The sequence below is a fragment of the Harmonia axyridis genome, chromosome 5 (genome assembly GCF_914767665.1).
Source record: "Harmonia axyridis chromosome 5, icHarAxyr1.1, whole genome shotgun sequence".
NCBI lineage: Eukaryota > Metazoa > Arthropoda > Insecta > Coleoptera > Coccinellidae > Harmonia > Harmonia axyridis.
The window spans coordinates 3,000,986-3,013,524 of NC_059505.1; the positions used below are offsets into that span (position 1 = coordinate 3,000,986).

Consider the following 12,539-nt stretch of genomic DNA (forward strand, 5'->3'; position numbering starts at 1 on the left):
TTTGGTGTGGTTTTTGCCTTGGACTGATGGTGATATGTTATTGGACCTTATACTTATTCGAAAATAAGGTTGGTGCAACGGTTACTGGGCTATGATTAATGATTTTTTTATGCCCGGAATTGGAAGATATTGATCTGGACGACGTTAATTTTCAACAAGACCACACAAGCAAAGAAACAATATCAATTTTGCAAGAAAAGTTTCCTGGTCGTGTTATTTCTCGAAAATAAGATCACAATTGGCCACCGAGATCTTGTGATTTAACACCTTTAGACTTTTTTCTTTGGGATCGCGTGAAAGGTTAGGTCAATGTCAATGCTCCACAATCGATTCAATACCTTGAAGATGGAATTCGAGAAATTATCAATAACTACAGCAGCAAATGTGCTAATTGGTTATGTAAAATTGCATCAATTGTGCTACATCCGTAGCCGTAGCGGCAATTTGGCTGATATTTTTCTCCTGTTAATAGCATACCTTCCTCTTCACAATGATATAAACATCCATTGATTTCTCCTAAAAAATAATAATTTTTTTTAATATCAAAATGAAACCTTTTATTGGAAAACCCTATGGTTGGACATTTCTGAATTCAACCAAGAATTCCTCATCACCAAGACGAACCTTATCGTTTTGAGACCATTCCCTGTTCAAATTTCGAAAATCACCGACATATCGTAAAAAATTAAAATAACGTTCTTAGAAATTCTTCTCGCTAAAAAACCCAGGACAATCTCCTTTTCGACCTGAACGGCAACGTCGTCTAGACACGCGAAAGTTCCTCAACGTGCAACCTACCTACTCCTCTGGTCCGAATAAAACCGCTCAATTCGCGCTTGCAATCACCGCAAAAAATAAACATCTCAGCGTGCTCCCTCGGTCGGCACATCGAAAAATTTTCGATCCCACCATGTCCCATCTAACGAGTTCAACAGGAGCGGTCCTAACCGAAAATTCTGTGTGATCTCAACGAACTTCAAACCTGCCAGATTTTGTGCCGTTTGTTCAAACGATTCCTGTGGCAAGAGAGCCGAAAAATTATGGTGTGAGCATCTTTCAGTTCGGTTTTTTGGATTATGGGGAACGTACAACAGTGCTTTATGAATAGAAAACAGACCAAATCGATCAAGGTAAGATCGTTAACATCAGTTTGTTGTCTTGTCTTATTGACGTGAAATGAGGATTCATAGGACGCAATTCAAGGATGTTTTTCTCTTTTCGCTGTACCTACGTTGCTACGTTCATTATGTAAATGAACATGTGAGATTTTGAATAAATTCTTAGGTTTATTTTGGGAGGATTACTCATGAGTATAGAAGCGGGTAAAGGTAATTTTGAATAACCTAACTATGTATCAGGCGCAATTCTCGAAAAATTCATTTATATATATATATATATATATATGATGAAATCAAAATTAAAAACTGTATAGAACTTTATAATTCGAAAGAGTTTCCCGATAAATATTCTCATAATCATATCTAAGTTCATAGGCAAAGATCGTAAATTGAAAATAAAGGGTTTTTCATTAAGGGATTCCATTTTGATATTGAAAATAAATGAGTTTATTTCAATGTGAGAGAGAGGTTTACTGACAGGCCAATTGAAAAGTCTCCGGTCTACCATAGTAAAACACATTTTTTTGGCAAAATTCGATTTTATTATTCAACATAGTTGCCTTCGATGGCGATACAGCTATTATAGTATAGTACGATTGTCTTTCGCTTTAAAATAGGGCTCCAGCGAGCATTCTTTTGAGGTCTGAGAACAGGAAAAAGTCGCTGGGGGCCAGATCTGGCGAATACGGTGGATGCAGGAGCAATTCTATGCCCAATTCATGCAATTTTGCCATTGTTTTCATTGATTTGTGACACGGCGCATTGTCTTGATGGAACAGTCCCTTTTTTTCTTCAAATGGGGCCGTTTTTTAACGATTTCATACATTAAACGATCCAATAACGCTATATTGTAATCGCTGTTATTGGCTGGCCCTTTTGGAGGTAATCAATGAATATTATACCTTGCGCATCCCAGAATACAGATGCCATAACCTTGCCAGTAGACTGTTGTGTTTTTCCTCGCTTTGGATTCGGTTCATCGTGTGCAGTCCACTCAGCTGACTGTCGATTGGACCCCGGAGTGAAATGATGGAGCCATGTTTCATCTTTTGTCACATATCAACGCAAAAATTCTGGTTAATTGCACTTAAACAACTTCAAACACTGCTCAGAATCATTAACACGTTATTTCTTCGGATCGATTGTGAGCTCGCGCGGCACCCATTTTGCACACAGCTTTCTCATGTACAAATATTGGAATGATATGATGTACACGTTCAGACGATATCTTCACAATGTCTGCTATCTCGATCAACTTCAATTTACGTTCATTAAAAATTATTTTGTGAACTTTTCTGATTTTTTTGTCGGTGTCAGCCTCTTTTGGGCGTTCACTGCGTTCGTCGTCTTCGTTGCTCATTTCACCACGTTTAAACTTAGCATACCATTCAATTGATTTTCCTGGTGCAGACCCCGAAAACTCTTCATCAAGCCAAAATTTTGCATCAACTGTATTTTTTCCCTTCGAAAAGAAATATTTCATCAGCACACGAAATTTTTTTTTTTTTCCATCTTTTTTCAAATAACAAAAGTAGCTACACTCACAACGCAATATCTCACAAACTAATGGTCGGACTGCTGTCAAATTTTGACACGTATCGTTTGAAGGTTGGTACTCACTAAAAATCATATGGATTTAATACTAGCACCACCATCTGTGCATCAGACCGGGGACTTTTCAATTGGCTTAACCACTTGAAAGATGAGGTCTACGGCAATGCTCCATAATCGATTCAAGAATTCACGAATTGTATCGAATGTGCGAATTGGTCATGAAGAATTTTATGAAAAGGATATGGTGCTGCAACTGTTTTCCATCGTTATTGGCATACCATTCTCTCTAGAATGAAATCAATATCTACTGATGTCTCTTAAAATATACTTCTTTTTTTTTTAAACATCTCTTTGTTAAACCCTTTACAATCTTTACATGAAATGATAAATTTTTCAAATTAGTCTTTTGCAATGTAGCCGATTCATTAACTCTGTATCCAAGAGTTAATAATAAGATAATTTACCTAACTATAAATATTCTGTACCTACGTATATTGAAGTTAATTATAATTATTATCATCGCAGAAGAGACCTTCAGACTATTATCTACATCCATTAAAGTTTCCAAAAAATTTTCAACATTTCTGTTCATTTTTAAAATCTGCAGTTGAGAAGGACTCTGCAAATTAACATCGGGTATGCAATTTGAGGTGATTAATCAAACAATAATATTTTTCCTAGGAAGCAGCAAGATACAAGTAAATATTATGTACAAACTACTAAAACAAACCTTGGCCGAATTGATGTAGCATTTCACCGCTTGGAATATTGTAACCTCTTAGTATATAATTAAGTTAATCTTTTAATGTATCGATAGCACCGGGGGGTACTTATGTCAATAAAATCATAAATCACTCAGTGGATGCATAGGCATAAGGCATTCAAATTTATTCATTCTTGATAGAATGACGAAATTAGCTATATGGAGATGTTAAAATATCATAATATTCCTGAATGATAGTTTATGAATGCTCTGTGTAGGTTCTTGACCTAATTTGAGAACATCGTTTTGTAAGATTTTTTGGGAATTGAACATAAATAGAATTATTTCACTTGATTTATGAATTATGAGAGGTATCATTGAATTTCTTAAGACCTAAGTAAAGGGTGTTTTTTTTAGGCTATAGAACTTTAAATTGCAATAAAACAACGATGGATTATTCGATTGACATGAATTTTATTTATCCGCAAGATAATCTTGTGGCATTACATTTTAAATATGATTTCTGGCATATGACCGCCACGGCTGGCTCGGATGCAGTCCAATCTGGACGTCCAATTTTCGATGACTTTTTCCAACATTTGTGGCCGTATATCGGCAATAACACGGCGAATGTTGTCCTCCAAATGGTCCGAAAGTAGTCTAGCGGTGTTAAATCACAAGATCTTGGAGGCCAAATCACAGGTCCAAAACGTGATATTAGGCGGTCACCAAACGTGTCTTTCAATAAATCGATTGTGGTATGAGCTGTGTGACATGTTGCGCCGTCAACAGCTCCTGGACATCATGGTTGTTCAATTCATGAATGAAAAAGTTAGTAATCATGGCTCTATACCGATCACCATTGACTGTAACGTTCTGGCCATCATCGTTTTTGAAGAAGTACGGACCAATGATTCCACCAGCCCATAAAGCGCACCAAACAGTCAGTTCTTCTGGATGTAACGGTGTTTCGACATACACTTGAGGATTAGATTCACTCCAAATGCGGCAGTTTTGTTTGTTGACGTAGCCATTCAACCAGAAGTGCGCTTCATCGCTAAACAAAATAAAATGGACGTAGTGCGCGATACGTATTCCGCACAGAACCATTATTTTCGAAACAAAATTGCACTGGTTGCAAGCGTTGTTCAGGCGTGAGTCTATTCATGATGAATTGCCAAACCAAACTGAGAATAAATCACTTGACAGCTGTTGAATCGGTCGCCATCTTGAACAGTAATGCCAACTTAAAGTTATATACCTCGAAAAAAAACACCCTTTATTCATGTGAAATACGGCATAATTTCGTTTATGTAATGCTTTATTCCTAAAATCGACGAGGAATCGACAAAATCCGTCAGAACTACGGGCTAGAGCACCAATTTTCTCAGTTGCTCGTTAAGCGACGCATTCGGTTTCATTTCTTCACATCACTAACTATCCTAACAGCTCTAATTATTCCACCAGTTTCTCTACTCGCTACTTCGCTTACTCAAAAGTGCTTTAGTTTTTGAACTATGAAAGTTTTCACCACTTTTGAAGTAAATTTCAACGATTTCACTGCGATGTTGGATAGTGTATTGTTCCATTTTTAGTAATGGTACTGTTTTTAGTATTATCCCAAAAGAGCTGCAAAAATGATGACTGCCCAGCTAGCGGGATATTCAAAATGAAAGCTTTCATTGGAAAATTCTTTATTTGCTAGCATTTATACAAAATATTGATTTCATAAGATAAGAATTTGAATGAAACATAATTAAACTATCAGTATACAAATGAATAGGAGGAGTAGAATTCCTAAAATTTGTTTTGAAAGCGGTGAAAGGATTATATTTTGACAGTCGCATTGGTAAAATAAATGAGCTCCATCAAATTTCAAGTTTCTATGGTAATAGTGCAATTTTTTCGGAGAAATAAACATAGATAGAGGAGAGAGTATACGCAATTATTACATGTCCCCATCATGGTTAGATAACGTTGTCGGATTGTGATATATTTTCAAATCCACAATTTCACTATATCATTAGGAATGTATATTATATTGAATGAAATATATTTATTTGAGTGAATCTCAATTAAATATGCGAATTTGAATATTTGGGATCCGATATTTTTCCTCATTGTCGAATTTATAATAAGCAGAATATTTATTATTTTCTTTATCTACCAGCTGAAATCCAAGGTTTGACAACTATTGCTCTCCTAGTGTCATCCGTTGTTTCACGTCGTTAGACGCGCTTGAAGTCTAACTGAACTCTGAAGTTTTCTGAATTTCTGATATATTGAGGTATTTATTTCAATATATTTTGAGTTAATATAACACGTTGATTGTCTTTGGGACATAAGAAGTGCGTTCTTTGTGGAGAAACTCGCGAATGGAGTGAAATATCGTATCACTGATATGTTTTCATTTCCGCGCGCTTCATGGCAAATTTGATTGTTAATGTGTGGGACAAAATTTGCTCACTGAAAATGACATATGCTCCCTCTATCTGCGTTTATTACTCTGAGGGAGAAATGATTAACAATTTCTTGAAAAGTTGTAAAGGGTGTTTTTTTTTTCGAGGTCTATAACTTCAAGTTGGCATTACTGTTCAAGATGGCGACTGATTTAACAGCTGTCAAGTAATTTATTCTCAGTTTGGTTTGGCAATTCATCATGAATAGACTCACGCCTGAACTCTTGCAAATAGTGCAATTTTATTTCAAAAATAATGGTACTGTGCGGAATACGTATCGCGCACTACGTCCATTTTATCGTCGACAGAATCGTCCTTCAGAGCAGTTAATTCGATTAACCATGGAACGTTTTCGCACCACGTTTACTCTTACTGATAACTCGCATCCCCAGAGCCGCCGTACGGTGCGTACAGAAGAAGCTATTGCTGCATCAAAAACGATGATGGCCAGAACGTTACAGTCAATGGTGATCGGTTCTATACCGATCACCACCCTGATTACTAACTTTTTCATTCCTGAATTGAACAACCATGATGTCCAGGAGCTGTGGTTCCAACAAGACGGCGCAACATGTCACACAGCTCGTGCCACAATCGATTTATTGAAAGACACGTTTGGTGACCGCCTAATTTCACGTTTTGGACCTGTGAATTGGCCTCCAAGATCTTGTGATTTAACACCACTAGACTACTTTCTGTGGGGCTAGGTAAAGTCATTGGTCTATGCGGATAAGCCACAAACCCTTGACCATTTTGAAGACAACATTCGCCGTGTTATTGCCGATATACGGCCACAAAAGTTGGAAAAAGTCATCGAAAATTGGACGTCCAGATTGGACTACATCCGAGCCAGCCGTGGCGGTCATATGCCAGAAATCATATTTAAAATGTAATGCCACAAGATTATATTGCGGATAAATAAAATTCATGTCAATCGAATAATCCATCGTTGTTTTATTGCAATTTAAAGTTCTATAGCTCTTAAAAAAACACCCTTTACTATTTTGTAAATTAGAAGAAACTGATGGATGATTATGTTATATTAACAAGGTCACGATGTAGTAAAGAAGAATGATCTTGTTTTAATTTTAAATGAACCGGAGGCAATAAAATCTCAAATGTTGTCTGTTTTCGAGGATGTTCAAATATTATGATTTAATTGGAAAATAGCCCTAGCGCGTGCTGAAGAAATTCATCAAGACGAAATTGAGGAACCAGACATCAACGTCCGGTATGTAACCGCCTACAATTCGTTCAGTCTTCAAGATAATTCAAAGTATTGTTCAGGGCAGAAATAGGTCGAGTAAAAAGATGTCTATCTGACCTACCAAGCAAGGAGATTTATGTTCAGACCAATTAGGTAATTGAATTGTTATGGCAAAACAATGGATCGATTAACAAAAAAGTCGACAGCAGTCTGGAAGTGAAGATTTGAAGGACGTTATGTCTGCTTATCTTATTCATCTATTTTTTTTAAATAATTTCCCTGAAGTTCTACAGTTTCCTCATTTGTGAGCACTCGTATCATTTCGTCGAAATTTCTGTAATATTCGAATTTTTTAACAGTAATGTTCTAAAACTACAGAGTGTTCCTGAATTGTCCTATAAACATTGACCCGCAAACGCTTTGTTTGCGAGATACAGATATAGGGTGTTGAAGTTTGATTTTTTTTCATAGCACCTTCCCTTCACAAGATATTCAACTTAAATTTGGCATAGGTATTCTAATTTAAAATGTTCATCATGTGATATGCTAATTTTGAATGCAAATCTATGTGATATGTATGCTAATTTTGAATGCAAACCTACAGGGTGATATTTTTTCTGGAAGAGTACCCGCTTTTTTTCCCAGAACTTATTTTTGTTGGGCCACTGTCAGTTTAGAAAAAATTAAAAGAAATTTTGGTCCAGTAGGTACTGCACTTTTTGGTTTCTTGTATTTTTGTCGTATCTGCTACCATTTTCGAAAAAAAAATCAAACAATTTCCTAGTGATCCTCAGGAAAATCCAAATTTTTATAAATATCCAGTTTGTAAGCTGCTATGAATAAATTAATTATAAGTTTTGGTAGCGAGACTTAATGAAGATTCAATAAACTAGTATTTACATCACAAAAAAGTAGGACTACAAGAAACACCCTGTATCTCGAAAACAAAGCTTGAGGCCCATGTTCATAAGACTTTTTTTTAATGATACAAGGATTCTTCCATTCTCCCTTGTACCTCCAATTTAGGATCAGCCTGATGTATAACAGGGCAATTGAAAAGTCCCCGGTCTACCATAGTAAAACACATTTTTTTGGCAAAATTCGATTTTACTATTCAACATAGTTGCCTTCGAGGGCGATACAGCGATTATAGCGATCTTCCAACTTTTCGATAACATTTTTGTAGTACGATTATTCTTTCGCTTCAAAATAGGCCTCAGTTTCAGCGATTACTTCTTCATTGGCGCTGAATTTCTTTCCTGCGAGCATTCTTTTGAGGTCTGAGAACAGGAAAAAGTCGCTGAGGGCCAGATCTGGCGAATACTGTGGATGCAGAAGTAATTCGAAGCCCAATTCATGCAATTTTGCCATTGTTTTCATTGATTTGTGACACGGCGCATTGTCTTGATGAAACAGCATATTGTTTCCACGTTTTTTAAAGATTTCATTCTTTAAACGATCCAATAACGCTATATAATAATCCTGTTGATGGTCTGGCCCTTTTGGAGGTAATCATTAAATATTATACCTTGCGCATCCCAGAATAGTGATGCCATAAACTTGCCAGCTGACTATTGTGTTTTTCCTCGCTTTGGATTCGGTTCCACTTAGCTGATTATCGATTGGACTCCGGAGTGAAATGTTGGAGCCATGTTTCATCCATTGTCATATATCGACGCAAAAATTCAGGTTTATTGCACTTACACAGCTTCAAACACTGCTTAGAATCATTAACATGTTGTTGCTTTTGATCGATTGTGAGTTCGCGCGGCACTCATTCTGCACACAGCCTTATCGTGTACAAATATTCGTGAATGATATGATGTACACGTTCAGATGATATCTTCACAATGTCTGCTATCTCGATCAACTTCACTGTACGATCTTCCAAAATTATTTTATGAACTTTTTTGATTTTTTCTTCGGTGACAGCCTCTTTTGGGCGTCCACTGCGTTCGCCATCTTCGGTGCTCATTTCACCACGTTTATTTAAACTTAGCATACCAATCAATGATGAATATTTGGAATCCGATATTTTCCCTAATTGTCGAATTTATAATAAGCAGAATATTTATTATTTTCTGTACCTACCTGCTGAAATCCAAGGTTTGGCAACTTTTGCTGTCCTAGTGTAATCGGTTGTTTCACGCCTTTTGACGCGATTGAAGTTTGTTTTCTAAATTTTTTATATATTTTCAAGTATTTATTTCAATATGTTTTGAGTTAATATGAAACGCTGATTCATTATGTGACATAAGAAGTGCGTTCTTTGTGGAGAAACTCGCGAATTGGGTGAAATATCGTATCATTGATATGTTTTCATTTCCGCGCGCTTCATGTCAAATTTGATAGTTCATGTGGGGGACAAAATTTGCATACTGAAAATGACATATGCTCCCTCTATTTATGTTTATTACTGTGAGGAAGCCACCATTGACGCCATACGGCTAGATTTATTGGAAAAAGTAGTGAAAAATTGGACTGATCGAATGTACTACGCAACATTGTAGCCGCAGCGGACATTTTTCGGAAATATATTTAAAAATATATATGCCATGGAATTATCAATGAAATCATATTAGTATTACTCATTTCACCTTATCACCAAAAATAAAATACATAAAATAAATACAGATGAAACTTATTGCCTTAGATTTCTGCTTATTCATAGAATTATTAGTACAAAGAAAGGTTTAGAGATGGCGCCGCCGTACTCAATTTAAAAGAAACAATTTACGTACAATCACTTCGATCTCTTTCACATGTGACCTTAACCAGGACTGCTATCCAGGGAATCTCTATTTGTGAGCGTATTAATTGGAATTTGATGAATTATTGAAATAAACAAGATGCATCTTCGGTTTAGAATACGAACTTTGTTTAGGTAATTTCATCAATCACAGAGTACGGAACGAAGTTCGCCTTGAATCGTTGAAGTTATTTATAAATTCCACCTTCGGTTCGTGCTTCCTCAGGTGAAACCTATTTTTCACTTAAAAATGCTTGTAAAGTGTATTTAACAGTGGTTGAAACGTTGGAAACATGGACCATTCGAAAATTACCAATTCCGATTCCGTTTCACAGGTAGGCCTAGCATGTTGTGCAACTATTTAACGATTTATTATAATATATTTTTTGTTGCTACTTCGGGTGTGTATTATTCGTGGGTGTTTGTTTATCTTTGCGTAATATAGCTTTCATGCATTAAACATTTAAACATAATACGATATGAAATATTGGTCGGAGAATTTCCTTTGATATTCAATTCGAGTAGTGAATTTGAATCATATCTGATAATTTTCAAGGTAGATCTAATAATTTCTGATATTTAATATTAATGATATGGTTGTCATCGAATAGAGCCTAGGGTGAGGCTGGAAGGCAATTATAAAATTTGTTTTTGCGTAGGTGATGGGATACCATTGGTTCGAGTAAGTTGAAGGAAATAGAAAAAGTGAAGTGGTTTTGCCTGGGATCGAACCAGGGATTTTTACGTGTGAAGTAGACGTCAAAAATAGTCAAGTAGTAGATTATAATATAGGTATACATAAAAAAAATACCCAAGTATAAAAACCATTTTTTTCCCAATTTTTCAATTATTTTAATTGAAAAGATCTAAACAGAAATATAACAATTGGCAATATGGCATTTCAGAATTAACGGGTGTTTTTTTCAAGGTATATAACTTTAAGTTGACATTACTTTTCAAGATGGCGACCGATTTAACAGCTGTCAAGTGATTTATTCTCAGTTTGGTTTGGCAATTCATCATGAATAGACTCACGCCTGAACAACGCTTGCACGTAGTGAAATTTTATTTCGAAAATAATGGTTCTGTGCGGAATACGTATCGCGCACTGCGTCCATTTTATTTTGTTTAGCGATGAAGTGCACTTCTGGTTGAATGGCTACGTCAACAAACAAAACTGCCGCATTTGAATGAAGCTAATTTTCAAGTGTATGTCGAAACACCGTTAGATCCAGAAAAACTGACTGTTTGGTGCGCTTTATGGGCTGGTGGAATCATTGGTCCGTACTTCTTCAAAAACGATGATGGCCAAAACGTCAATGGTGATCGGTATAGAATAGAGCCATGATTACTAACTTTTTCATTCCTGAATTGAACAACCATGATGTCCAGGAGCTGTGGTTCCAACAAGACGGCGCAACATGTCACACAGCTCGTTCCACAATCGATTTATTGAAAGACTCGTTATGGTGAATAATCCATCGTTGTTTTATTGCAATTTAAAGTTCTATAGCCCTAAAAAAAACACCCTTTATAAGGTAGTAAGTAAAATAATGTCTTTATTCTTGACTTTGAGGCAGTAAAATAGCTTTTTATATATAGGTCGTACAAAAAATAATTGACTTGGTGTGTGCTTTATAGTACCGAAAATTCGATGAATTGAAAATAACTCTTTTTCTCTAGTTTAATGAACAATTTTATAATCGTCTGCATATTTTATTACTCTAAGCGAAAGTAGACTTCTTGAAAGTACGTACTAACAATTGGAGTTCAATCTTTTCGAAAACAATGAAAATCCTTTCGAGCCTACGCTTGTTCCATCTTGTCTCCTCTTGCTAATTTACATAATGTAATGATTATAATTCAAATGACATTTCACATTTATTGCAGGAAAACACAGTACCGTCTCATTATAGTTATATTGGCTGCTCTCAATTGTGAATGTATGTCTTGTCTATGAAATATTCAAAACCACTTCTTCATTAACACCAAGAAGTTTCAATATTTTCTAGATTCTGAGGACCTGAGGTAGTGAAGGGTGTTTTTTTTAGAGATATAAAACTTCAAATTGCAATGAAACAGCGATGGATTATTCGATTGACATAAATTTTATTTATCCGCAAGATAATCTTGTGGCATTACATTTTAAATATGATTTCTGGCATATGACCGCCACGGCTGGCTCGGATGTAGTCCAATCTGGATGTCCAATTTTCGATGACTTTTTCCAACATTTGTGGCCGTATATCGGCAATAACACGGCGAATGTTGTCTTCCAAATGGTCAAGGGTTTGTGGCTTATCCGCTTAGACCAATGACTTTACATAGCCCCACAGAAAGTAGTCTAGCGGTGTTAAATCACAAGATCTTGGAGGCCAATTCACAGGTCCAAAAACGTGAAATTAGGCTATCACCAAACGTGTCTTTCACTAAATCGATTGTGGCACGAGCTGTGTGACATGTTGCGCCGTCTTGTTGAAACCACAGGCCTTGGACATCATGGTTGTTCAATTCAGGAATGAAAAAGTTAGTAATCATGGCTCTATACCGATCACCATTGACTGTAACGTTCTGGCCATCATCGTTTTTGAAGAAGTACGGACCAATGATTCCACCAGCCCATAAAGCGCACCAAACAGTCAGTTTTTCTGGATGTAACGGTGTTTCGACATACACTTGAGGATTAGCTTCACTCCAAATGCGGCAGTTTTGTTTGTTGACGTAGCCATTCAACCAGAAGTGCGCTTCA

General features: G+C 36.2%; 1 protein-coding gene across 2 annotated transcripts in view; it reads left to right on the top strand.

The window, feature by feature from the left end:
- The first annotated feature begins 856 nt into the window (after nucleotides 1–856).
- Nucleotides 857–12,539, top strand: part of LOC123681357 (NAD(+) hydrolase sarm1) — a 117,702-nt gene continuing 106,019 nt past the window's right edge. The window contains exon 1 of one of the 2 annotated variants that reach the window (XM_045619732.1): nucleotides 857–1,130. In XM_045619732.1, the coding sequence (XP_045475688.1) occupies nucleotides 1,077–1,130 (54 nt within the window). In that variant the 5' untranslated portion in view covers nucleotides 857–1,076. Of the gene's footprint in view, nucleotides 1,131–10,001; nucleotides 10,126–12,539 lie in introns of those variants that run through there. The other variant, XM_045619733.1, reaches the window with a different exon arrangement.